Source organism: Argentina silus (genome assembly GCF_951799395.1).
Source record: "Argentina silus genome assembly, chromosome: 3".
Lineage (NCBI taxonomy): Eukaryota > Metazoa > Chordata > Actinopteri > Argentiniformes > Argentinidae > Argentina > Argentina silus.
This window is the reverse complement of record NC_139657.1, coordinates 27,755,239-27,781,360: the sequence shown is the minus strand read 5'-3', so window position 1 is coordinate 27,781,360 and position 26,122 is coordinate 27,755,239. Positions and strand designations below refer to the sequence as shown.

Below are 26,122 nucleotides of genomic sequence, written 5' to 3'. Positions count from 1 at the left end.
AGCAATGGCTTCGAATTAACTTGTCATTGCGGCTGTCCAAGTGGAATTGATTTGCAATAGTCAGTCCCTATCAAGTAAAATCGTGGAACATTGTCTTATCAGCCCTATGCATTGTAACATCATATAGCACATCATTTGACAAATAACCATTGGAAACCATTGCCTAACACCATTGCCATTGCCTAAAACAATATTAACAACTTAAATGTGTGTGTCATGAGGAACAGTAAGTCTAACCATTAGCTTGGCGGAAAGGAGGTTGTTTTGCCAAGGTGTAATGCCCCTTGAAAACGTGTGAATAAGGCCCAGAGACTTGCTACCACTTGGCGTTAGCCGTGCACTATCGTCACTGACCAATGAATACACTAAACAGTGATCTACTGTAGTTGTTATGGCAGTATGTTTGGGGTCAATGATTGATGTATGATGAAGTGCCGTCCAATGAGTTTGGAGGCATTAACTTGTGTTTGGGCAGACAAGATGTTTTTGTACACTTCAGAATTTACTTCTTCCCAGTCCAAGACCACCTGCAGCACCTACTCTCAAGCTCCTGAGACATTATTTCCTTTGGTAAAACAAAAATGGATATGACCAAATCAATTATTAGTTTATGTTTACATTCATTCTTCTGTCCAATTTGGGTGTATTTCAAACTAATGCACATGGCTAAACGTAAGGCGAATCATGTTTTATGTGGGTTGATCACATCTACAGTGCCCTGCATAAGTAATGGAACAGTGAAGCATTTATCTTCTTTTGGCGCTAGTTTAGATTTGAAATCAAACAATTACTATGAGGTTAAAGGAGAGCTTCTCAGCTTTTATTTGAAGGTGTACATAATTTGGTTTCACGATTTAGAAATGACAACAGTATTTCAGGGCACTAAAAATCAACATCAATTTGCTTGACAGGTGTTTCTGGTAAGCCAGGTCTTTTTAGAGCATCTGGTGGGGTCAGTGGGTTGTAGTATATCTTCCTGTATATTCACATTTGATTACCAGTAGCATCTGACTAGTGAAAATGATGCTGTATTAGGAACACAAATGATAAACTTGCATAATACAAAATAATCAAGTGTAAATAGTGATCACTAATTATTGATAATGCTCATATGTGTAGTAAATCCAGACTGTTGTGTAACCTATGTTGTGGGGTGTCATGGGATGTTCTGATCAACTTGTCTTTGGAATAATGTTGGTAATGTTAGTTATCATTAGTGTATACTGTATAACCTTTATTAGCAATTGCAAACCTAGATAGGCTATTCTTCTGAAAGCAGTCCACTATAAGATATATTACTTCTCTGAAGAGTAAGTATTAGGCTGTTTGGAAGAAGGTGCAAATTCTAAACAATCTGCCCTGTGCTGAGTGTAACCTATGTTGTTTGAAGTACACTAGCCCAACAAAGCTACTCTAACAGGAGTCAAAACTGAGTGTGCTGGAAAACCCTTTTCAGCTCTAAATATCTAACTTAAAACATTGTCTTTTTTTCACTTCGTTTCACTTTGTTCATGAAAGTATTCCGTTCATTGTGATCAGATGACAGAAGGTGGATGAGAGGAACAGGTGTAAAAAGGGCCATGGAAGATGACTGGCACTTTGACAAGGTGAAATATGCCAAGTAAAGTATTTTGAGGGTTCCAGTCCCTGAAAAGAAGAACAAACCTCAGTGCTCAGTGGGCTTCAATACCATGTTGCTGGGTCAGGTGTTTGAACAATGGGGCCTTTGGCACTCAGGTATAAAAAGGAAGGTTTCAAACAGGTAGGAAGTCAGTACAGGACCAAGAGCAGCAGCCGCAGAAGCAGCAAGACACTGAGCCAAAATGACCTCCACTGAGAACATGATGGGCAGGGTAAGCAATGTCAAATGTTCTTATAAATGTGTGAATGTTTAGATTTGTTTAACTAAGGACCCCTTTTTCTGTCCATAAAGCAGACCTCATTGCACAAAGTTGCCCAAAGACAGACTGTTTTGTGGACAGAATATGTTGCAATATTCAAAACTGTGCTGTTTCTGTACCTCACTTTACAATAATATGTACAAAACTAAATAATATATATGTATATATAATGTGTCAACATTTTACTCTCATTCAAAGTAATATTAATTTGAATTGATTACAAAGAAGATTGTTACACTAAAGGCTCTTGTGCTCAGAGCATCGGAAAGCCTTACTTACCCGAGGCACTTTTACTATCTGTGTGATCGAGAAGGGCCCAAGATGCATCCTCTTGCTATGTATGTTTGGATAGTTCAACAAAAGGATTCTGTTTCTTTTCAGATTACCTTCTATGAGGACAGGAACTTCATGGGTCGCTCCTACGATTGTAGCAGCGACTGTCCTGACATGTCTTCCTACATGAGCCACTGCCACTCCTGCAGGGTGCACAGTGGCTGCTTCATGGTCTATGACCGCAGCAACTATATGGGCAACCAGTACTTCATGAGAAGGGGAGAGTACTCCGACTACATGAGCATGATGGGAATGAGTGACTGTGTCAGGTCCTTCCGCTATATCCCCATGGTAAGCATATGAGCATGACTAAATAATCTTAGGTAGATGGATAAGTATCCGTCTATCCATCTCTTTCTTTCCCTCAACATTCAGTTACTTTGTTGCCTTTATGGTCAGCCTAATTTTATGGTTTACACCTGTTACCAGTCCCCAATATATTACATACTACCTATCAAATAGAGTAACATAGAAACAATTCCTGAGCTTTTATCTGGGATTTCTTGTGCTTTTCAATGGTAATTCAATTTCATGATATATAGCCTTTGTAAGCATGGTATGAGGTCAGTATGATGGGCATGAGTGACTGTATGAAGTATTCCCGCATGATCCCCATGGTAAGCCTATGACCAAGTCTAAATGTTGTTAGGTAGACAGATAGACGGATACCTATTTAAATTCCTTACATGATCATAACTCAAAATATAAGGTTGTTGTTAGTAAAAAATGTCTTTGTGAACAAACATATGTTTACAACTATCATCTAATTATCACAGACTTGCACCCAGAACTCTTTGAGAGGTCTCACATTTCCCATCTCTCAACATTATACCAAAACAAGAAGTGAGCCATTACGGATTGCACCTTCAACCACTGTACAGTATCATTCCCAATAAAACGTGTTCTTCCTCCTACTACAGCACAGAGGAAACTTCAGGATGAGAATCTACGAGAGGGAGAGCTTCGGAGGTCAGATGCACGAGATGATGGGCGACTGTGACTCCATCATGGATCGTTACCAGATGTCCAACTGTATGTCCTGCAACGTGATGGATGGCCACTGGCTCATGTATGAGCAGCCCCACTACAGAGGCAGGATGATGTACATGAGGCCTGGGGAGTACAGGAACTTCAACATGGGCATGGGCATGGGCATGGGGGGCATGGGGGGTATGAGGTTCATGAGTATGAGACGTATCAACGACTCCTGTCACCATTGGTGAACAATATAATGACTTCATTGGGGGAACCCTGTGGGAAATTGAATGCTGAAATTGAAGTATTTAACACCAACAAGAAGTTAATTCATGGAACCCTGTTGACGGAACCACTGCCTGTAAACAATACGAGAAGTCATTGAATAAAAATGTCAGACAAAAAAATATTTTTGCCACCAGAATTTGTTTACACTTAACATCCCTTAACACTTTTGTCATATCCCACAGACCACATATGCTCATATGATGCAATTAACAGACCTCTGACACTATGCACATATGATACAATAAACAGATATGATATTGTGGTTCATTAATCCTGGAGAGCCAGACAATGTGCCTTAGTATATTACATATAGAGTGTCTTGGAAAAGACAATGTTCACATTTGGTTGCCTTAGAGTGTGAAATTGAAATGGCATTAAATTAGGATGTTTTTCTACTGATCTACACAGCTTACTGGACACTTTCATAGTGAAAAAAAACATTTTCAAAAATGTATTAAAAATAAAACATGACCTGTATTAGTACACATTATTTTATTTTCATTGAACCTTTATTTTAGTAGGGAATCCTATTGAGACCAATGTCTCTTTTACAAGGGAGCCCTGCATATGTATACTTTACAATCATATATCCTACAAAACTACAACATTATAAAACACAATCAGGAAAAACAATCACATTTTTCAACAAAGAGGTCCTCGATCCAAATTGCCCGAGTGGCACCAGAACAGCCAACGGTAATGTACTCTGTTGATTTTTCCATTAGTGAGGTACACCAAAACTAAAAGCAAAGATACCCAATTTGGTGGAGACCTTAGGAACCTCAAGAGTTAACCAACCCAGAGAACGAGTTTGGTCACTTATGTTCTTAGACTTCAGTAGCGAGTTATGCTGGGAGTTCATGCAATAGGAGAAAAGAGAGTAATGGTGCTATGTACAGGACGTAGATTTTGGTAGATGACATCACTATAATCTAGCACTGGCATGAAGGTTGATAATCCGCTTTCTTCTGTTCATTGAAAGGCAAGATCTATTCCTATAAAAGAAGCCCACCGTAGCTTTTTAACAAGCTTCTCTGTATGTTTTCTAAAGGTCAACTCTGTCAACTTTGTCTAACCAAATGCCCAGGTATTTTTAAGCGAGGACACGCACAATGTGGGCACCACCCAATGTGCATATGCATAAATCATCAGATACATTTATCTTGATTTGGAAAATAACATGTACTTGGTTTTTCCAGCGTTGCAGCTCATGAATTGCATGATTGCGTGTTAATTAATTAATAATAATTGCGTGGTCCCATATAGGTTAGGATTAATTTGTTCATTATATCTTTGAATTGTTGCCTAAAGAGCATGCGCTAAGACCGGTGTGGCAAGTTTGACCATTTATTTGCATACGTTTTATTCGCAAAACATCAACTGAGCAAAACAGGTAATGGAAATGCCTTCAGAGTAAGTGACATCATTACGCATATGTAATACACGCATACGTTTTATTTGATAAAAAGATAGTGTCGCCGAGGGCGAGTCTAGTATGGCCTTCCCCCGGCCTGAGCACCACTCCCAGAGTTACCCAGGTTACAACAGGTTGGGCACGAAGGCTGAGAGGGGTCTTGAGGCGAAGCGCAAAGCTCCTGGGAAACCCACAAGAGGCCAGGGGGCGCAAGAAAAGAAGGAGGTTACACCACCGCCCCCGCCAACTTCACAGTCCCTGTTGGAACTAAAGGATACGACTGAGGATGATCCTAAAATAGTAATTATGATACCAGAGGATGACCAAATGCCAATCCTCACTCTAGAGACAGGGATCTTATCGGAGACCATACCGCGGAGTCCTTCACCAGAAATGTCTGGCGAGGCTGACTTCACGGATCTACTTCACGAGTTGTACCGGCTACAGCTGGAGATGTCAAACCTGGTGCTGGAAGAGGGGACGGAGCCATTCATCAGCTCCACCTTCCAGGATCAGTAAATGATAAGTTGATTCAAAAATGTGTAATTGCATAATGGCCTATAGATGATAAGTTGATTCAAACATATGCGACAGCCTAACTGCATAGACGTAACTAGAGTGAGAGTGCTTGACCCCGTGTCACCATATCTGCGTAGGCCTCATCGTGATAACGGCCCGCTATCAAAGAAAGTGCTAAGAATATGAGAATACCCATGTTTGATTGTGTAATCTTACTTAGAGATGATCACTGAAGTAAGGTACTATATTACTGAAAGTTGTAGTCATGGGTACAAAGATTAATCACTGCAAGAAAGGGGATATTGTGTAAGGCCTGCCGGGAGAGGCAGGTCAGGTGGTGGAAAGTCCCCAACAGGAAAGTACCATGGTGTCCAAAATCAAGTGTGAACATGTTGAAGATGTGTAAAACTAATAGTATGAAGAATAGAGTAATTTACTGGTTTTGGATCCTTTAAAATGCCTGATTATTAAATTGTTATACAGTTGGAGAATGTGTTGGTGTGATAGGGCCTGAAAGCCATACTTATTGAGGGACAGAGAAAATTTCCTACTCTTAGTGTTGCCAAATCTGGTGTTATTGCAATACCCTCTTCCTCTTTTTTATTTTTATATTCTCTGAAAAAATACTTTGCAGGCCTGCTCTGCAGAACATAGACACACACAATGGAAACTTAGACACACAATGTTCAGACATAGACACACATACACAAGGTAGAGAGGTACTTTTGGCAAGGGTATAAAACGAGCTCCCCAGAGCATTTCGCTGGGCGCGCACCCCGCTGCGGAGCGTAATACCTGAAGCATCGGAGCAGGAGAGAGTGTGTTGGAGACCAAGCCCGGAGCTCATACTCTGATCAAATTCTGACTCACGAATTGCAACCGCTGAACAGCTATTGAGGACAAGTTTCTTGACAGTACTTGGACAACATTTCTGTAGGATTTAGCAAGTTACTAGACCACACTCTGAAAACTCCACTGTTCCTCTCTCAGCACTAGGCATCGTCCTTAGCTGTTGAGGCTGTGGTAGTGAGTAAGACTGGGGTCTATTATTATAGGTTTTCACAAGTTCCTGGATCACAATTAGACATATTATTATAGGTTTTTCGACAGTTTCACGGAAGATACTTGGACACGGGTGTTCAGGATCTTCATGATTTCAGGATCTTCAATCAATCAAAGAAGACAATTTTAGTAGATTTTCCAGGTCCTACTCGTTAGGGGCAAAGCTGAGACCCTCCGCGGGGAATCAGAGTCCCTTGGCTGGGAAGAGGAAACTCAAGCTCTCTACCACAGCCACGGCGGAAAGAGGAATCGGGTCCGCTCGACGGAGTGGAACTGGGGCCTCTCTAAATTTCCCTGATAAGCAGCAAAACAGGCAGAGTAGGGATAGAGGTATGGCATTTATTACTTTTATGATTTTACCATGTTTTTACATTATATCAGATTAACCTTTTAGAACACTGTCTGTAACCCTCTTTTATGATATTTTAGCTATGCTGTATTGCTTTGAACCATTATTAAAGATCATATCCTGCATTTAAAGCAACAGTTTCACGAAATGTAATGGTTTATTATTTTACTTTTAATTGTACAACTGAATATAAGTCATATATTTCCTCCTGGTAATGTGAAAGGTTATAGGTTACTGTGCATATTTTATCATAGGATCTGAATGGTTATATCTAGCCCGTTACTATTATTACCTCCTTTGGGTATATTATACATACCGATAAATCTTTTATCCGCAACCACACCAACTTGCACTCATATAAGGTTAGAGCAGTCGTTCAACCATAGAGATTGCCCACTTCTGTGTACGGTTTTATAGGGGTGAGTTTTCAGTGCAACTGAAGTGGGTGAAGGAAGCCAATGGGGGAACTATGGGATTCTTAGACTGTTAACAGAGGAGTGAATCTAACCGACGCCGACCTAAACCGGACCTGAGGTCCAAACCTGTTACTAGAGGGTTGGTACCGGAGCCCTGTAAGTGGCTTTGAGTTCGTTTTTTTTCTTTATTCGAACTCTTGCCGAGAGACATTAGATGTAAACACACTTTGCCCACGGAATTGCATGTATGTTTTTTATGTGACTTTAGGATTATTTGCATACAATCGAGAAATGGATGGAAATATATCTACTGTCTCTTCTTCGTGGGCTGTGGTGCTGCTTTCCTGGCCCTCATGTGATTTTCACGAAGCTCATCAGCCAGACACTGGATGAAATCCCTCCTGGTTATGGTCTTGTTCATGCATTGCATGCATGGCAGTTTGTAAAACACAGCAACAAACAGTGCAATAAACATTTATCTGGGTCATGACTCAGTCCGCAATATGGCCTCCAAAACATGGTCTTGTTACGTCTAAGCCTACATCTACACTGTTGTAAATAAATTTGCCTATCAACCAAAACAACAGATGGTCTGCACCAAGGACAAAGTCAAACAAAACTGTGCTCTGCTCTGAAAAAAGTTAGTTTGAGAAAGGTTTGACTCCGGAATCCATTCTGTTTAAATAAGCTGTGAGAAACACTGATTCCAGTAAAACATCCACATAACCACTGAAACACCCCGCCTTAGAAAACACACCAATGTGTGCACTAGAGATAGAGTCAAAGGAATATGTTTGTCATTGCCTTCACGTTGCCCTTTCTTTAATCCGTTGAGGAGGGGACATATGGACAAGTTCCCAAGCAAGCTACAAACAACTGGATTTATGCACCGAAGATGAAACTGAATGCCTTCTATCTGAGCCTCAAAAGAAGAAGGCTGTCGTTTCCAAGATTCAAAACAGGGTACTATGAAAGCACATACCACAGAAATACCAACAGTCATGACACCAACCGAAAACACAGAACAGAAAGAAGTGTAATAAGACCATCCATAAGTCTTGACCAGTCCCATTGTCATGTGTAGAGCAGCCTTGGATTTATAGGAACTCAGATCTTAGGAACTTAATCTAGAACCATTTGCTGAAAAGGAGGTCAGGGCAAGCTGGCTGGCAAGGCGTCCGGGCACATTGCTCGGAACTCCTGCAATTTGCACCAGGATAGAGAATTTTATTTAGAGCAACTTTATTTTGAAGACCAGGAAGCTAAGCAGCCTGAAGCACAAAGTTCCCAATAACACAAATCCAAGTTAGTCGTCTCATTAAACTATTAATGACGGGGACAGAAGAACAACCCTTATTAATAACATGGTCAAGTCAATCTTAACATTTAAATCCAAATGAACATGCATTTAATTTCCCGATGATAAGATTTTAGGCAAAAAGACCTCAAAACAAGCAACAATTGAAGCTCCTATTCTGCCTAGCTGTACCAAGCGATTTGTTTTAATATGGCCACGATATTTCATGTTCTTTCATCATCAACTTTATTGTCAATACCATGTAGTGGCCTATACTGCACAGAGAATCTAATATCTAATAATAATAATAATATCTAATCTAATACTGTAGTCTACTAGTTGCAGCTGTTTAATTTTTCCACGCTGCGCGTACACATTCTCTGTGCGTAATCTGGCTGGCTGCCCTGGATGGTGTAAGTGCTATGTTATGATGTCAGCAATTTATAGAAGTATGAGAAATGCTTCTATCGTCCGATCTGGGCAAACAAAAATGACGTTGGCCCAGGTATAAATTTGAATATTTGAAAGTAGAAAATGAAAGTCACGCTGGAATCAACCTCATTTGACGGAACGACGAGTGGCCACTAGATTTTGCGGCATGCACACCAGATGGCCGATGCCAGAGTCTCAGTTGGGTTAATTGTGTCATTCTGTGGCAAAACATACTCTGCTGCAATTGTGCCTACAAGTGCACCCATCTCTCGGTGGCTGTGTTAACACCTCACTGGCTCCACTTTGAGTTTAATGTCACGAAAATCTCTGGCCAGGTTGTGCAGAAGAAAAATATGAACAGTTCAAAGTAGCCGTTCTCATTATACTTTGAAAAAAATGGTTATATCACACAAACATAACAAGGTGAGCAGAGTTGTCCTGTGCCAATCTTTTAGCCTATTCCACCAATATCAGGAGGATTATACATGTGTCTCCAACAACTATTATACGCACATCTCCAATGAGCTCTGGGCCAATTACACAATAAGCCTACTGTAATCAAGTGAACAAATGACTTCTGTATCAATAGCCTACATCCAACCAGAACCAGTCACTGATTTGGCTATACATGTGAAAGTAGTGCTGTCAGAATTGTTGCTTTTGTGTTAGCCATGTGAAATGTTATTCTTAAAATATTGCATTGCATTCGAAGACAAGAATAGCAATGGCTTCGAATTAACTTGTCATTGCGGCTGTCCAAGTGGAATTGATTTGCAATAGTCAGTCCCTATCAAGTAAAATCGTGGAACATTGTCTTATCAGCCCTATGCATTGTAACATCATATAGCACATCATTTGACAAATAACCATTGGAAACCATTGCCTAACACCATTGCCATTGCCTAAAACAATATTAACAACTTAAATGTGTGTGTCATGAGGAACAGTAAGTCTAACCATTAGCTTGGCGGAAAGGAGGTTGTTTTGCCAAGGTGTAATGCCCCTTGAAAACGTGTGAAAAAGGCCCAGAGACTTGCTACCACTTGGCGTCACTGACCAATGAATATACTAAACAGTGATCTACTGTAGTTGTTATGGCAGTATGTTTGGGGTCAATGATTGATGTATGATGAAGTGCCGTCCAATGAGTTTGGAGGCATTAACTTGTGTTTGGGCAGACAAGATGTTTTTGTACACTTCAGAATTTACTTCTTCCCAGTCCAAGACCACCTGCAGCACCTACTCTCAAGCTCCTGAGACATTATTTCCTTTGGTAAAACAAAAATGGATATGACCAAATCAATTATTAGTTTATGTTTACATTCATTCTTCTGTCCAATTCGGGTGTATTTCAAACTAATGCACATGGCTAAACGTAAGGCGAATCATGTTTTATGTGGGTTGATCACATCTACAGTGCCCTGCATAAGTAATGGAACAGTGAAGCATTTATCTTCTTTTGGCGCTAGTTTGGATTTGAAATCAAACAATTACTATGAGGTTAAAGGAGAGCTTCTCAGGTTTTATTTGAAGGTGTACATAATTTGGTTTCACGATTTAGAAATGACAACAGTATTTCAGGGCACCAAAAATCAACAACAATTTGCTTGACAGGTGTTTCTGGTAAGCCAGGTCTTTTAAGAGCATCTGGTGGGGTCAATGGGTTGTAGTATATCTTCCTGTATATTCACATTTGATTACCAGTAGCATCTGACTCGTGAAAATGATGCTGTATTAGGAACACAAATGATAAACTTGCATAATACAAAATAATCAAGCGTAAATAGTGATCACTAATTATTGATAATGCTCATATGTGTAGTAAATCCAGAGTGTTGTGTAACCTATGTTGTGGGGGTGTCAGGGGATGTTCTGATCATCTTGTCTTTGGAATAATGTTGGTAATGTTAGTTATCATTAGTGTATACTGTATAACCTTTATTAGCAATTGCAAACCTAGATAGGCTATTCTTCTGAAAGCAGTCCACTATAAGATATATTACCTCTCTGAAGAGTAAGTATGAGGCTGTTTGGAAGAAGGTGCAAATTCTAAACAACCTGCCCTGTGCTGAGTGTAACCTATGTTGTTTGAAGTACACTAGCCCAACAAAGCTACTCTAACAGGAGTCAAAACTGAGTGTGCTGGAAAACCCTTTTCAGCTCTAAATATCTTACTTAAAACATTGTCTTTTTTTCACTTCGTTTCACTTTGTTCATGAAAGTATTCCGTTCATTGTGATCAGATGACAGAAGGTGGATGAGAGGAACAGGTGTAAAAAGGGCCATGGAAGATGACTGGCACTTTGACAAGGTGAAATATGCCAAGTAAAGTATTTTGAGGGTTCCAGTCCCTGAAAAGAAGAACAAACCTCAGTGCTCAGTGGGCTTCAATACCATGTTGCTGGGTCAGGTGTTTGAACAATGGGGCCTTTGGCACTCGGGTATAAAAAGGAAGGTTTCAAACAGGTAGGAAGTCAGTACAGGACCAAGAGCAGCAGCCGCAGAAGCAGCAAGACACTGAGCCAAAATGACCTCCACTGAGAACATGATGGGCAGGGTAAGCAATGTCAAATGTTCTTATAAATGTGTGAATGTTTAGATTTGTTTAACTAAGGACCCCTTTTTCTGTCCATAAAGCAGACCTCATTGCACAAAGTTGCCCAAAGACAGACTGTTTTGTGGACAGAATATGTTGCAATATTCAAAACTGTGCTGTTTCTGTACCTCACTTTACAATAATATGTACAAAACTAAATAATATATATGTATATATAATGTGTCAACATTTTACTCTCATTCAAAGTAATATTAATTTGAATTGATTACAAAGAAGATTGTTACACTAAAGGCTCTTGTGCTCAGAGCATCGGAAAGCCTTACTTACCCGAGGCACTTTTACTATCTGTGTGATCGAGAAGGGCCCAAGATGCATCCTCTTGCTATGTATGTTTGGATAGTTCAACAAAAGGATTCTGTTTCTTTTCAGATTACCTTCTATGAGGACAGGAACTTCATGGGTCGCTCCTACGATTGTAGCAGCGACTGTCCTGACATGTCTTCCTACATGAGCCACTGCCACTCCTGCAGGGTGCACAGTGGCTGCTTCATGGTCTATGACCGCAGCAACTATATGGGCAACCAGTACTTCATGAGAAGGGGAGAGTACTCCGACTACATGAGCATGATGGGAATGAGTGACTGTGTCAGGTCCTTCCGCCACATCCCCATGGTAAGCATATGAGCATGACTAAATAATCTTAGGTAGATGGATAAGTATCCGTCTATCTATCTCTTTCTTTCCCTCAACATTCAGTTACTTTGTTGCCTTTATGGTCAGCCTAATTTTATGGTTTACACCTGTTACCAGTCCCCAATATATTACATACTACCTATCAAATAGAGTAACATAGAAACAATTCCTGAGCTTTTATCTGGGATTTCTTGTGCTTTTCAATGGTAATTCAATTTCATGATATATAGCCTTTGTAAGCATGGTATGAGGTCAGTATGATGGGCATGAGTGACTGTATGAAGTATTCCCGCATGATCCCCATGGTAAGCCTATGACCAAGTCTAAATGTTGTTAGGTAGACAGATAGACGGATACCTATTTAAATTCCTTACATGATCATAACTCAAAATATAAGGTTGTTGTTAGTAAAAAATGTCTTTGTGAACAAACATATGTTTACAACTATCATCTAATTATCACAGACTTGCACCCAGAACTCTTTGAGAGGTCTCACATTTCCCATCTCTCAACATTATACCAAAACAAGAAGTGAGCCATTACGGATTGCACCTTCAACCACTGTACAGTATCATTCCCAATAAAACGTGTTCTTCCTCCTACTACAGCACAGAGGAAACTTCAGGATGAGAATCTACGAGAGGGAGAGCTTCGGAGGTCAGATGCACGAGATGATGGGCGACTGTGACTCCATCATGGATCGTTACCAGATGTCCAACTGTATGTCCTGCAACGTGATGGATGGCCACTGGCTCATGTATGAGCAGCCCCACTACAGAGGCAGGATGATGTACATGAGGCCTGGGGAGTACAGGAACTTCAACATGGGCATGGGCATGGGCATGGGGGGCATGGGGGGTATGAGGTTCATGAGTATGAGACGTATCAACGACTCCTGTCACCATTGGTGAACAATATAATGACTTCATTTGGGGGAACCCTGTGGGAAATTGAATGCTGAAATTGAAGTATTTAACACCAACAAGAAGTTAATTCATGGAACCCTGTTGACGGAACCACTGCCTGTAAACAATACGAGAAGTCATTGAATAAAAATGTCAGACAAAAAAATATTTTTGCCACCAGAATTTGTTTACACTTAACATCCCTTAACACTTTTGTCATATCCCACAGACCACATATGCTCATATGATGCAATTAACAGACCTCTGACACTATGCACATATGATACAATAAACAGATATGATATTGTGGTTCATTAATCCTGGAGAGCCAGACAATGTGCCTTAGTATATTACATATAGAGTGTCTTGGAAGAGACAATGTTCACATTTGGTTGCCTTAGAGTGTGAAATTGAAATGGCATTAAATTAGGATGTTTTTCTACTGATCTACACAGCTTACTGGACACTTTCATAGTGAAAAAAAAACATTTTCAAAAATGTATTAAAAATAAAACATGACCTGTATTAGTACACATTATTTTATTTTCATTGAACCTTTATTTTAGTAGGGAATCCTATTGAGACCAATGTCTCTTTTACAAGGGAGCCCTGCATATGTATACTTTACAATCATATATCCTACAAAACTACAACATTATAAAACACAATCAGGAAAAACAATCACATTTTTCAACAAAGAGGTCCTCGATCCAAATTGCCCGAGTGGCACCAGAACAGCCAACGGTAATGTACTCTGTTGATTTTTCCATTAGTGAGGTACACCAAAACTAAAAGCAAAGATACCCAATTTGGTGGAGACCTTAGGAACCTCAAGAGTTAACCAACCCAGAGAACGAGTTTGGTCACTTATGTTCTTAGACTTCAGTAGCGAGTTATGCTGGTAGTTCATGCAATAGGAGAAAAGAGAGTAATGGTGCTATGTACAGGATGTAGATTTTGGTAGATGACATCACTATAATCTAGCACTGGCATGAAGGTTGATAATCCGCTTTCTTCTGTTCATTGAAAGGCAAGATCTATTCCTATAAAAGAAGCCCACCGTAGCTTTTTAACAAGCTTCTCTGTATGTTTTCTAAAGGTCAACTCTGTCAACTTTGTCTAACCAAATGCCCAGGTATTTTTAAGCGAGGACACGCACAATGTGGGCACCACCCAATGTGCATATGCATAAATCATCAGATACATTTATCTTGATTTGGAAAATAACATGTACTTGGTTTTTCCAGCGTTGCAGCTCATGAATTGCATGATTGCGTGTTAATTAATTAATAATAATTGCGTGGTCCCATATAGGTTAGGATTAATTTGTTCATTATATCTTTGAATTGTTGCCTAAAGAGCATGCGCTAAGACCGGTGTGGCAAGTTTGACCATTTATTTGCATACGTTTTATTCGCAAAACATCAACTGAGCAAAACAGGTAATGGAAATGCCTTCAGAGTAAGTGACATCATTACGCATATGTAATACACGCATACGTTTTATTTGATAAAAAGATAGTGTCGCCGAGGGCGAGTCTAGTATGGCCTTCCCCCGGCCTGAGCACCACTCCCAGAGTTACCCAGGTTACAACAGGTTGGGCACGAAGGCTGAGAGGGGTCTTGAGGCGAAGCGCAAAGCTCCTGGGAAACCCACAAGAGGCCAGGGGGCGCAAGAAAAGAAGGAGGTTACACCACCGCCCCCGCCAACTTCACAGGCCCTGTTGGAACTAAAGGATACGACTGAGGATGATCCTAAAATAGTAATTATGATACCAGAGGATGACCAAATGCCAATCCTCACTCTAGAGACAGGGATCTTATCGGAGACCATACCGCGGAGTCCTTCACCAGAAATGTCTGGCGAGGCTGACTTCACGGATCTACTTTACGAGTTGTACCGGCTACAGCTGGAGATGTCAAACCTGGTGCTGGAAGAGGGGACGGAGCCGTTCATCAGCTCCACCTTCCAGGATCAGTAAATGATAAGTTGATTCAAAAATGTGTAATTGCATAATGGCCTATAGATGATAAGTTGATTCAAACATATGCGACAGCCTAACTGCATAGACGTAACTAGAGTGAGAGTGCTTGACCCCGTGTCACCATATCTGCGTAGGCCTCATCGTGATAACGGCCCGCTATCAAAGAAAGTGCTAAGAATATGAGAATACCCATGTTTGATTGTGTAATCTTACTTAGAGATGATCACTGAAGTAAGGTACTATATTACTGAAAGTTGTAGTCATGGGTACAAAGATTAATCACTGCAAGAAAGGGGATATTGTGTAAGGCCTGCCGGGAGAGGCAGGTCAGGTGGTGGAAAGTCCCCAACAGGAAAGTACCATGGTGTCCAAAATCAAGTGTGAACATGTTGAAGATGTGTAAAACTAATAGTATGAAGAATAGAGTAATTTACTGGTTTTGGATCCTTTAAAATGCCTGATTATTAAATTGTTATACAGTTGGAGAATGTGTTGGTGTGATAGGGCCTGAAAGCCATACTTATTGAGGGACAGAGAAAATTTCCTACTCTTAGTGTTGCGAAATCTGGTGTTATTGCAATACCCTCTTCCTCTTTTTTATTTTTATATTCTCTGAAAAAATACTTTGCAGGCCTGCTCTGCAGAACATAGACACACACAATGGAAACTTAGACACACAATGTTCAGACATAGACACACATACACAAGGTAGAGAGGTACTTTTGGCAAGGGTATAAAACGAGCTCCCCAGAGCATTTCGCTGGGCGCGCACCCCGCTGCGGAGCGTAATACCTGAAGCATCGGAGCAGGAGAGAGTGTGTTGGAGACCAAGCCCGGAGCTCATACTCTGATCAAATTCTGACTCACGAATTGCAACCGCTGAACAGCTATTGAGGACAAGTTTCTTGACAGTACTTGTCCTCAGCACTTGTCCTAGACAGTAAGTTACTAGACCACACTCTGAAAACTCCACTGTTCCTCTCTCAGCACTAGGCATCGTCCTTAGCTGTTGAGGCTGTGGTAGTGAGTAAGACTGGGGTCTATTATTATAGGTTTTCACAAGTTCCTGGATCACAATTAGACATATTATTATAGGTTTTTCGACAGTTTCACGGAAGATACTTGGACACGGGTGTTCAGGATCTTCATGATTTCAGGATCTTCAATCAATCAAAGAAGACAATTTTAGTAGATTTTCCAGGTCCTACTCGTTAGGGGCAAAGCTGAGACCCTCCGCGGGGAATCAGAGTCCCTTGGCTGGGAAGAGGAAACTCAAGCTCTCTACCACAGCCACGGCGGAAAGAGGAATCGGGTCCGCTCGACGGAGTGGAACTGGGGCCTCTCTAAATTTCCCTGATAAGCAGCAAAACAGGCAGAGTAGGGATAGAGGTATGGCATTTATTACTTTTATGATTTTACCATGTTTTTACATTATATCAGATTAACCTTTTAGAACACTGTCTGTAACCCTCTTTTATGATATTTTAGCTATGCTGTATTGCTTTGAACCATTATTAAAGATCATATCCTGCATTTAAAGCAACAGTTTCACGAAATGTAATGGTTTATTATTTTACTTTTAATTGTACAACTGAATATAAGTCATATATTTCCTCCTGGTAATGTGAAAGGTTATAGGTTACTGTGCATATTTTATCATAGGATCTGAATGGTTATATCTAGCCCGTTACTATTATTACCTCCTTTGGGTATATTATACATACCGATAAATCTTTTATCCGCAACCACACCAACTTGCACTCATATAAGGTTAGAGCAGTCGTTCAACCATAGAGATTGCCCACTTCTGTGTACGGTTTTATAGGGGTGAGTTTTCAGTGCAACTGAAGTGGGTGAAGGAAGCCAATGGGGGAACTATGGGATTCTTAGACTGTTAACAGAGGGGTGAATCTAACCGACGCCGACCTAAACCGGACCTGAGGTCCAAACCTGTTACTAGAGGGTTGGTACCGGAGCCCTGTAAGTGGCTTTGAGTTAGTTTTTTTTCTTTATTCGAACTCTTGCCGGGAGACATTAGATGTAAGCACACTTTGCCCACGGAATTGCATGTATGTTTTTTATGTGACTTTAGGATTATTTGCATATTTGAGAAATGGATGGAAATATATCTACTGTCTCTTCTTCGTGGGCTGTGGTGCTGCTTTCCTGGCCCTCATGTGATTTTCACGAAGCTCATCAGCCAGACACTGGATGAAATCCCTCCTGGTTATGGTCTTGTTCATGCATTGCATGCATGGCAGTTTGTAAAACACAGCAACAAACAGTGCAATAAACATTTATCTGGGTCATGACTCAGTCCGCAATATGGCCTCCAAAACATGGTCTTGTTACGTCTAAGCCTACATCTACACTATTGTACATAAATTTGCCTATCAACCAAAACAACAGATGGTCTGCACCAAGGACAAAGTCAAACAAAACTGTGCTCTGCTCTGAAAAAAGTTAGTTTGAGAAAGGTTTGACTCCGGAATCCATTCTGTTTAAATAAGCTGTGAGAAACACTGATTCCAGTAAAACAACCACATAACCACTGAAACACCCCGCCTTAGAAAACACACCAATGTGTGCACTAGAGATAGAGTCAAAGGAATATGTTTGTCATTGCCTTCAGGTTGCCCTTTCTTTAATCCGTTGAGGAGGAGACATATGGACAAGTTCCCAAGCAAGCTACAAACAACTGGATTTATGCACCGAAGATGAAACTGAATGCCTTCTATCTGAGCCTCAAAAGAAGAAGGCTGTCGTTTCCAAGATTCAAAACAGGGTACTATGAAAGCACATACCACAGAAATACCAACAGTCATGACACCAACCGAAAACACAGAACAGAAAGAAGTGTAATAAGACCATCCATAAGTCTTGACCAGTCCCATTGTCATGTGTAGAGCAGCCTTGGATTTATAGGAACTCAGATCTTAGGAACTTAATCTAGAACCATTTGCTGAAAAGGAGGTCAGGGCAAGCTGGCTGGCAAGTCGTCCGGGCACATTGCTCGGAACTCCTGCAATTTGCACCAGGATAGAGAATTTTATTTAGAGCAACTTTATTTTGAAGACCAGGAAGCTAAGCAGCCTGAAGCACAAAGTTCCCAATAACACAAATCCAAGTTAGTCGTCTCATTAAACTATTAATGACGGGGACAGAAGAACAACCCTTATTAATAACATGGTCAAGTCAATCTTAACATTTAAATCCGAATGAACATGCATTTAATTTCCCGATGATAAGATTTTAGGCAAAAAGACCTCAAAACAAGCAACAATTGAAGCTCCTATTCTGCCTAGCTGTACCAAGCGATTTGTTTTAATATGGCCACGATATTTCATGTTCTTTCATCATCAACTTTATTGTCAATACCATGTAGTGGCCTATACTGCACAGAGAATCTAATATCTAATAATAATAATAATATCTAATCTAATACTGTAGTCTACTAGTTGCAGCTGTTTAATTTTTCCACGCTGCGCGTACACATTCTCTGTGCGTAATCTGGCTGGCTGCCCTGGATGGTGTAAGTGCTATGTTATGATGTCAGCAATTTATAGAAGTATGAGAAATGCTTCTATCGTCCGATCTGGGCAAACAAAAATGACGTTGGCCCAGGTATAAATTTGAATATTTGAAAGTAGAAAATGAAAGTCACGCTGGAATCAACCTCATTTGACGGAACGACGAGTGGCCACTAGGTTTTGCGGCATGCACACCAGATGGCCGATGCCAGAGTCTCAGTTGGGTTGTTGTGTCATTCTGTGGCAAAACATACTGTGGGGGGACATGCAGCGTTCGGCCTGTAGAGGGAGCTACAGGACCGTGGCCGGGGTTGTGTCGGCGAGACTTTGTTGCACACTTGCTGCAAATGAAGTCTCGTCGGCGAATGTTTAAGGTGTGTGCTTCTGCCATTTCAGTAGGAGAGGGGAGCTGGGAACGGCGGAGCGAGAGAGAGTACGGGGCGAATACGAAGTCGTCGAGCGAGCGTGAAGGAGGCTGGAAAGCCAATAGACATTAACAAAAGAGACTTTATGAATAAACGGGAGCAATCCCTCAGTGATATACTGCGTCTGCCTCTCTGTGTCAAAGGACCTTGTTACAGTGGCGCCCAACCTGGGACACAGAAGTAAGACAGAATGGAGGCGCTAGCAGCGGCGATGTCGAGGATAGCGCTTGTCCTCGAGCAGCAGACGGCCCTGCAGCAGACCCAGCAGGCAACGCTGGAGGAGCTAACGGCGGCGAGGATCACGGACAGCGCCCTCCTCCAGGACTTCACCAGGGTCGGCGGGCCGGCGCCGGGGACCGGAGCGGCACCAGGTCCCCCCAAGGTCCAGCTACAGAAGATGGGGGACCTGGACGACCCAGAGGCGTTCCTCGCGGTGTTCGAGGGGACGGCAAGGATCTCGGGGTGGCCGGACCGAGAGTGGGCCAACCATCTGCTGCCCCTCCTGTCAGGGGAGGCGCAGCTCGCGGCCCACAGTTTGCCGGCGGCCGCCCAACGGGATTACCCGTCCCTGGCCCGGGCGATTCGGGACCGCCTGGGCCTGACACCGGAGGAACACCGGCGCCGGTTTCGGGCCATGACAATGGAGGAGGGGTGCCGGCCCTTCGCCTTCGCCCAGCGGCTGGGGGACAGCGCATGGCGGTGGCTGGACCCCGAGAACAACTCGGCGGTGGAGGTCGGGAACCGGGTGGTAATGGAGCAGTTCCTCGCGGGGCTCCCGGCCCGCACCGCCGCCTGGGTCCAGTACCACCGCCCCCAGGACCTCAAGACCGTCGTGGGACTGGCCGAGGACCATCTCTCCCTCTCACCGCGGGGGCCACAACGACCAACCCCGGCCCCGCGGCAAGGAGGGGGGGGGCGACGCCCAGGAGGAGCCGAGGGAGCGGAAGGAGAGAGGCCGGCGCCCGCCCCAAGGTCGAGGTGGCAGGGGCGCACCTATCCAGAACCGACCCCGGCCCCACAGGGAGCACCTCGAGCGACAGGGGGGGTGTGTTGGCGGTGCGGACGGCCGGGCCACGTGCAGGCCGAGTGTCAGGCGATGGACGTGGGACAGGTCGTCCGCATCGGCGACATACCGGGCCCTCCCCCCGGACCAGGAGCGGCGTATCGTATTCCGGTAAGGATACAACATGATACGCACCAGGCATTCTTGGATTCGGGCTGCATGCAGTCCATGATCCAGGAGCGCCTGGTTCGGCCGGGGGCATTGTTGAAGGCATCGAGGGTGCAGGTGAGGTGTGTGCATGGGGACATTCACGAATATCCGGTGGTCGCTATCGAAATTCATTTTGAGGGGAAAAACCATAGTGTACAGGCGGCGGTTAGCCCACGCCTCACGCATCCCCTGATTCTAGGTGTGGATTGGGAGGTGTTTCCTCAAGCGGTAAAGAGGGCTACCGGGATGCGTGCACGACAGCTAGTGAGGTGTGTGGCGTGTAATGTGCTCTGTGCCGAGGCGGCGCCTCGCGACACTGCCGGGGAGCCGGAGCCGGCGGGGGCGCCTCACCCCGAGACTTCCCCGCCGAACTATCCGCTGCTAGGCGACTTCCCCCTCGAGCAGTCTCGTGACGAGACCCTAAGATCAGCCTTTGACCAAGTGATAGCAATTGATGGTACTTTTACTACGGCCAGACACGGTGCGCGCCCACCCCTATTTTGCGATTATCAGCGACAGGTTATATCGAGTAAGTCGTGACTCACATAGTCAGGAGGAAGTAACCCAGTTGTTGGTTCCCCGCAGCCGCTGCGAAATGGTCTTCCAGGCGGCTCATTTCAACCCCATGGCGGGCCATCTAGGGTATGACAAAACACTGCACCGTATAATGGCTCGATTTTATTGGCCGGGGATTCGGGCAGAGGTGCGTAGGTGGTGCGCTTCCTGTCGGGAATGTCAGTTAGTAAATCCCCCGGCCATTCCACAGGCCCCCTTGCGGCCCTTACCATTGGTCGAGAACCCGTTCGACCGCATTGCAATGGATATTATCGGGCCATTTGACCGGAGCACACAGGGTTATCGATTTGTGTTGGTCTTGATAGATTACGCCACCCGATACCCCGAGGCAATACCTCTGCGCCATATCTCTGCCAGGAGTGTAGCGCAAGCATTGTTTCAAGTCATCTCCCGCGTGGGAATCCCGAAAGAGATTCTCACCGATCAGGGCACTAATTTTATGTCACGCACCCTCAAGGAACTGTATGGCTTGTTGAACATCAAGGCGATTCGAACCAGTGTTTACCACCCGGCCACTGACGGCCTTTGTGAGCGGTTCAATCGGACCTTGAAGTCAATGATCCGGAAGTTTGTCCACGAGGATAGTCGGAATTGGCATAAATGGCTAGATCCCCTGTTGTTTGCGGTGCGGGAAGTTCCCCAAGCTTCCACCGGGTTTTCCCCGTTTGAATTACTCTACGGGCGTAAGCCCCGGGGTGTCCTAGAACTGCTTAAAGAAAATTGGGAGGAAGGGTCTAGCGACAGTAAGAGTGAGATCCAGTACGTCCTCGACTTGCGCACAATCTCACGTGAGCATTTGCTGCAAGCCCAGGAGCGTCAGAAACGCCTGTATGACAGGGGGACTACCCTACGAGAGTTTACACCGGGAGACAAGGTGCTCGTACTGTTACCCACCTCCAGCACGAAATTACTCGCGAAGTGGCAAGGGCCGTTTGTGGTCACACGTCGCATGGGGGACGTGGATTATGAGGTTGTACGCTCGGACCGGGGGGATAGCTTGCAGGTGTATCACGTCAATCTCCTAAAAAAATGGAACGACGTGGTCACGGTTGCTCTGGCTACGGTAATTCCGGAGAGAGAGGAGTTCGGTCCGGAAGTCCCAAAATCGAAAGTTGCAAAATTGCACTCCGGTCGATATTGATAACCATCTCTCTACTAGCCAGGCCGCGGACGTTGCAGATTTGCAGCTTAAGTTCGCTGACGTGTTCTCTCCCCTGCCCGGTCGGACTACGCTCATCGACCACCATATAGAAACGCAGCCGGGTTTAACGGTGCGCACGCGTCCCTATAGGTTACCGGTGCACAAACGAAACGTTGTGTGCACGGAGTTGGAAGCCATGCTGGAGCTGGGTGTGGTCGAGGAGTCCCGCAGTGATTGGTGTAGCCCCATCGTGCTTGTCAACAAGCCAGATGGGGCTATACGGTTCTGTGTGGATTATAGACGGGTTAATGCGGTCTCCAAGTTTGATGCATATCCGATGCCCCGGGTCGACGAGCTCTTCGACCGGCTTGGTACGGCCAGGTACTTCATGACATTGGATTGCACGAAGGGATACTGGCAGATTCCACTCTCGCCGGTGTCCCGGGAGAAAACGGCATTCTCCACTCCGCTCGGGTTATTCCAGTTCACCGTGCTCCCTTTCGGGTTGTTCGGAGCCCCAGCCACTTTTCAGCGCCTCATGGACCGTATTCTGCGGCTGCACGCCGCCTATGCTGCGGCCTACCTAGATGACATTGTCATTCACAGTGACACCTGGCCGCAGCATGTGCGGAGCGTGGCTGCTGTTCTGCGGTCCCTGAGGCAGGCGGGGCTGACGGCCAACCCGAAAAAGTGCGTGATCGGGCGGAGGGAGATCCGGTATCTGGGGTACCACTTGGGACGGGGGGAGGTGCGCCCGCAGATTGAAAAGACTGCGGCCATCGCCGCCTCTCCCCGGCCCAAGACAAAGAAGGAGGTGAGGGCCTTCCTGGGGCTGGCTGGATATTACCGGCAGTTCGTACCGGGGTTTTCAGAGCTGGCCAGTCCCTTGACGGACCTCACCCGGAAGGGTGCCCCGGATCCGGTCCAATGGTCGGGCCAGTGCCAGGGGTCGTTCGAGGCCCTTAAGGGGGCTCTTTGTGGAGAAACGGTCCTGTATGCGCCTGATTTTAACCTCCCTTTCTCCCTACAGACGGACGCGTCGGATAGAGGGCTGGGAGCAGTGCTGACCCAGCGCGTGGAGGGGGCCGACCGACCGGTGCTGTACCTGAGCCGCAAGCTGTCGGAGAGGGAGGGCCGGTACAGCACCGTGGAGAAGGAGTGCCTGGCCATCAAGTGGGCGGTCGGCACCCTCCGCTACTACCTGCTGGGTCGCGCCTTCACCCTCTATTCCGACCATGCCCCCCTCCAGTGGCTCCACCGCATGAAGGACGTAAACGCGAGGATCACCCGGTGGTACCTCGCGTTGCAGCCCTTCAACTTTTCCGTCGTGCACAGACCGGGGGCGCAGATGGTCGTGGCAGACTTCCTCTCCCGTACAGGGGGGGGGGAGTAGGTCGTCGGCCGTCGGGTCCCCGGCCTGTGTCGGGCGGTGGGGGTATGTGGGGGGACATGCAGCGTTCGGCCTGTAGAGGGAGCTACAGGACCATGGCCGGGGTTGTGTCGGCGAGACTTTGTTGCACACCTGCTGCAAATGAAGTCTCGTCGGCGAATGTTTAAGATGTGTGTGCTTCTGCCATTTCAGTAGGAGAGGGGAGCTGGGAACGGCGGAGCGAGAGAGAGTGCGGGGCGAATACGAAGTCGTCGAGCGAGCGTGAAGGAGGCTGGAAAGCCAAGAGACATTAACAAAAGAGACTTTATGAATAAACGGGAGCAATCCCTCAGTGATATACTGCGTCTGCCTCTCTGTGTCAAAGGACCTTGTTACACATACTCTGCTGCAATTGTGCCTACAAGTGCACCCATCTCTCGGTGGCTGTGTTAACACCTCACTGGCTCCACTTTGAGTTTAATGTCACGAAAATCTCTGGCCAGTTTGTGCAGAAGAAAAATATGAACAGTTCAAAGTAGCCGTTCTCATTATACTTTGAAAAAAATGGTTATATCACACAAACATAACAAGGTGAGCAGAGTTGTCCTGTGCCAATCTTTTAGCCTATTCCACCAATATCAGGAGGATTATACATGTGTCTCCAACAACTATTATACGCACATCTCCAATGAGCTCTGGGCCAATTACACAATAAGCCTACTGTAATCAAGTGAACAAATGACTTCTGTATCAATAGCCTACATCCAACCAGAACCAGTCACTGATTTGGCTATACATGTGAAAGTAGTGCTGTCAGAATTGTTGCTTTTGTGTTAGCCATGTGAAATGTTATTCTTAAAATATTGCATTGCATTCGAAGACAAGAATAGCAATGGCTTCGAATTAACTTGTCATTGCGGCTGTCCAAGTGGAATTGATTTGCAATAGTCAGTCCCTATCAAGTAAAATCGTGGAACATTGTCTTATCAGCCCTATGCATTGTAACATCATATAGCACATCATTTGACAAATAACCATTGGAAACCATTGCCTAACACCATTGCCATTGCCTAAAACAATATTAACAACTTAAATGTGTGTGTCATGAGGAACAGTAAGTCTAACCATTAGCTTGGTGGAAAGGAGGTTGTTTTGCCAAGGTGTAATGCCCCTTGAAAACGTGTGAAAAAGGCCCAGAGACTTGCTACCAGTTGGCGTTAGCCGTGCACTATCGTCACTGACCAATGAATATACTAAACAGTGATCTACTGTAGTTGTTATGGCAGTATGTTTGGGGTCAATGATTGATGTATGATGAAGTGCCGTCCAATGAGTTTGGAGGCATTAACTTGTGTTTGGGCAGACAAGATGTTTTTGTACACTTCAGAATTTACTTCTTCCCAGTCCAAGACCACCTGCAGCACCTACTCTCAAGCTCCTGAGACATTATTTCCTTTGGTAAAACAAAATTGGATATGACCAAATCAATTATTAGTTTATGTTTACATTCATTCTTCTGTCCAATTTGGGTGTATTTCAAACTAATGCACATGGCTAAACGTAAGGCGAACAGTGAAGCATTTATCTTCTTTTGGCGCTAGTTTAGATTTGAAATCAAACAATTACTATGAGGTTAAAGGAGAGCTTCTCAGGTTTTATTTGAAGGTGTACATAATTTGGTTTCACGATTTAGAAATGACAACAGTATTTCACGGCACCAAAAATCAACAACAATTAGCTTGACAGGTGTTTCTGGTAAGCCAGGTCTTTTTAGAGCATCTGGTGGGGTCAATGGGTTGTAGTATATCTTCCTGTATATTCACATTTGATTACCAGTAGCATCTGACTCGTGAAAATGATGCTGTATTAGGAACACAAATGATAAACTTGCATAATACAAAATAATCAAGCGTAAATAGTGATCACTAATTATTGATAATGCTCATATGTGTAGTAAATCCAGAGTGTTGTGTAACCTATGTTGTGGGGGTGTCAGGGGATGTTCTGATCATCTTGTCTTTGGAATAATGTTGGTAATGTTAGTTATCATTAGTGTATACTGTATAACCTTTATTAGCAATTGCAAACCTAGATAGGCTATTCTTCTGAAAGCAGTCCACTATAAGATATATTACCTCTCTGAAGAGTAAGTATTAGGCTGTTTGGAAGAAGGTGCAAATTCTAAACAACCTGCCCTGTGCTGAGTGTAACCTATGTTGTTTGAAGTACACTAGCCCAACAAAGCTACTCTAACAGGAGTCAAAACTGAGTGTGCTGGAAAACCCTTTTCAGCTCTAAATATCTAACTTAAAACATTGTCTTTTTTTCACTTCGTTTCACTTTGTTCATGAAAGTATTCCGTTCATTGTGATCAGATGACAGAAGGTGGATGAGAGGAACAGGTGTAAAAACGGCCATGGAAGATGACTGGCACTTTGACAAGGTGAAATATGCCAAGTAAAGTATTTTGAGGGTTCCAGTCCCTGAAAAGAACAAACCTCAGTGCTCAGTGGGCTTCTATGCCATTTTTGCTGGGTCAGGTGTTTGAACAATGGGGGCTTTGGCGCTCAGGTATAAAAAGGAAGGTTTCAAACAGGTAGGAAGTCAGTACAGGACCAAGAGCAGCAGCCGCAGAAGCAGCAAGACGCTGAGCCAAAATGACCTCCACTGAGAACATGATGGGCAGGGTAAGCAATGTCAAATGTTCTTATAAATGTGCGAATGTTTAGATTTGTTTAACTAA

At 44.0% G+C, this 26,122-nt stretch overlaps 2 protein-coding genes across 2 annotated transcripts; both read left to right on the top strand.

Moving 5' to 3' along the window:
• Window positions 1-1,823: 1,823 nt before the first annotated feature.
• LOC310802267 (gamma-crystallin M2-like) lies at window positions 1,824-3,457 on the top strand (the record flags this gene model as incomplete). The annotated part of the gene is made up of 3 exons (XM_083666557.1): window positions 1,824-1,853; window positions 2,283-2,525; window positions 3,155-3,457. 3 exons carry the CDS (start codon window positions 1,824-1,826, stop codon window positions 3,455-3,457), a joined length of 576 nt encoding a protein of 191 aa, XP_083522683.1.
• An 8,056-nt stretch (window positions 3,458-11,513) lies between these two features.
• On the top strand, window positions 11,514-13,147 carry LOC310802266 (gamma-crystallin M2-like; the record flags this gene model as incomplete). Its single annotated transcript, XM_083666556.1, has 3 exons — window positions 11,514-11,543; window positions 11,973-12,215; window positions 12,845-13,147. The coding sequence occupies 3 exons, from the start codon at window positions 11,514-11,516 to the stop codon at window positions 13,145-13,147; spliced, it is 576 nt and encodes a 191-aa protein (XP_083522682.1).
• Between the last annotated feature and the right edge of the window lie 12,975 nt (window positions 13,148-26,122).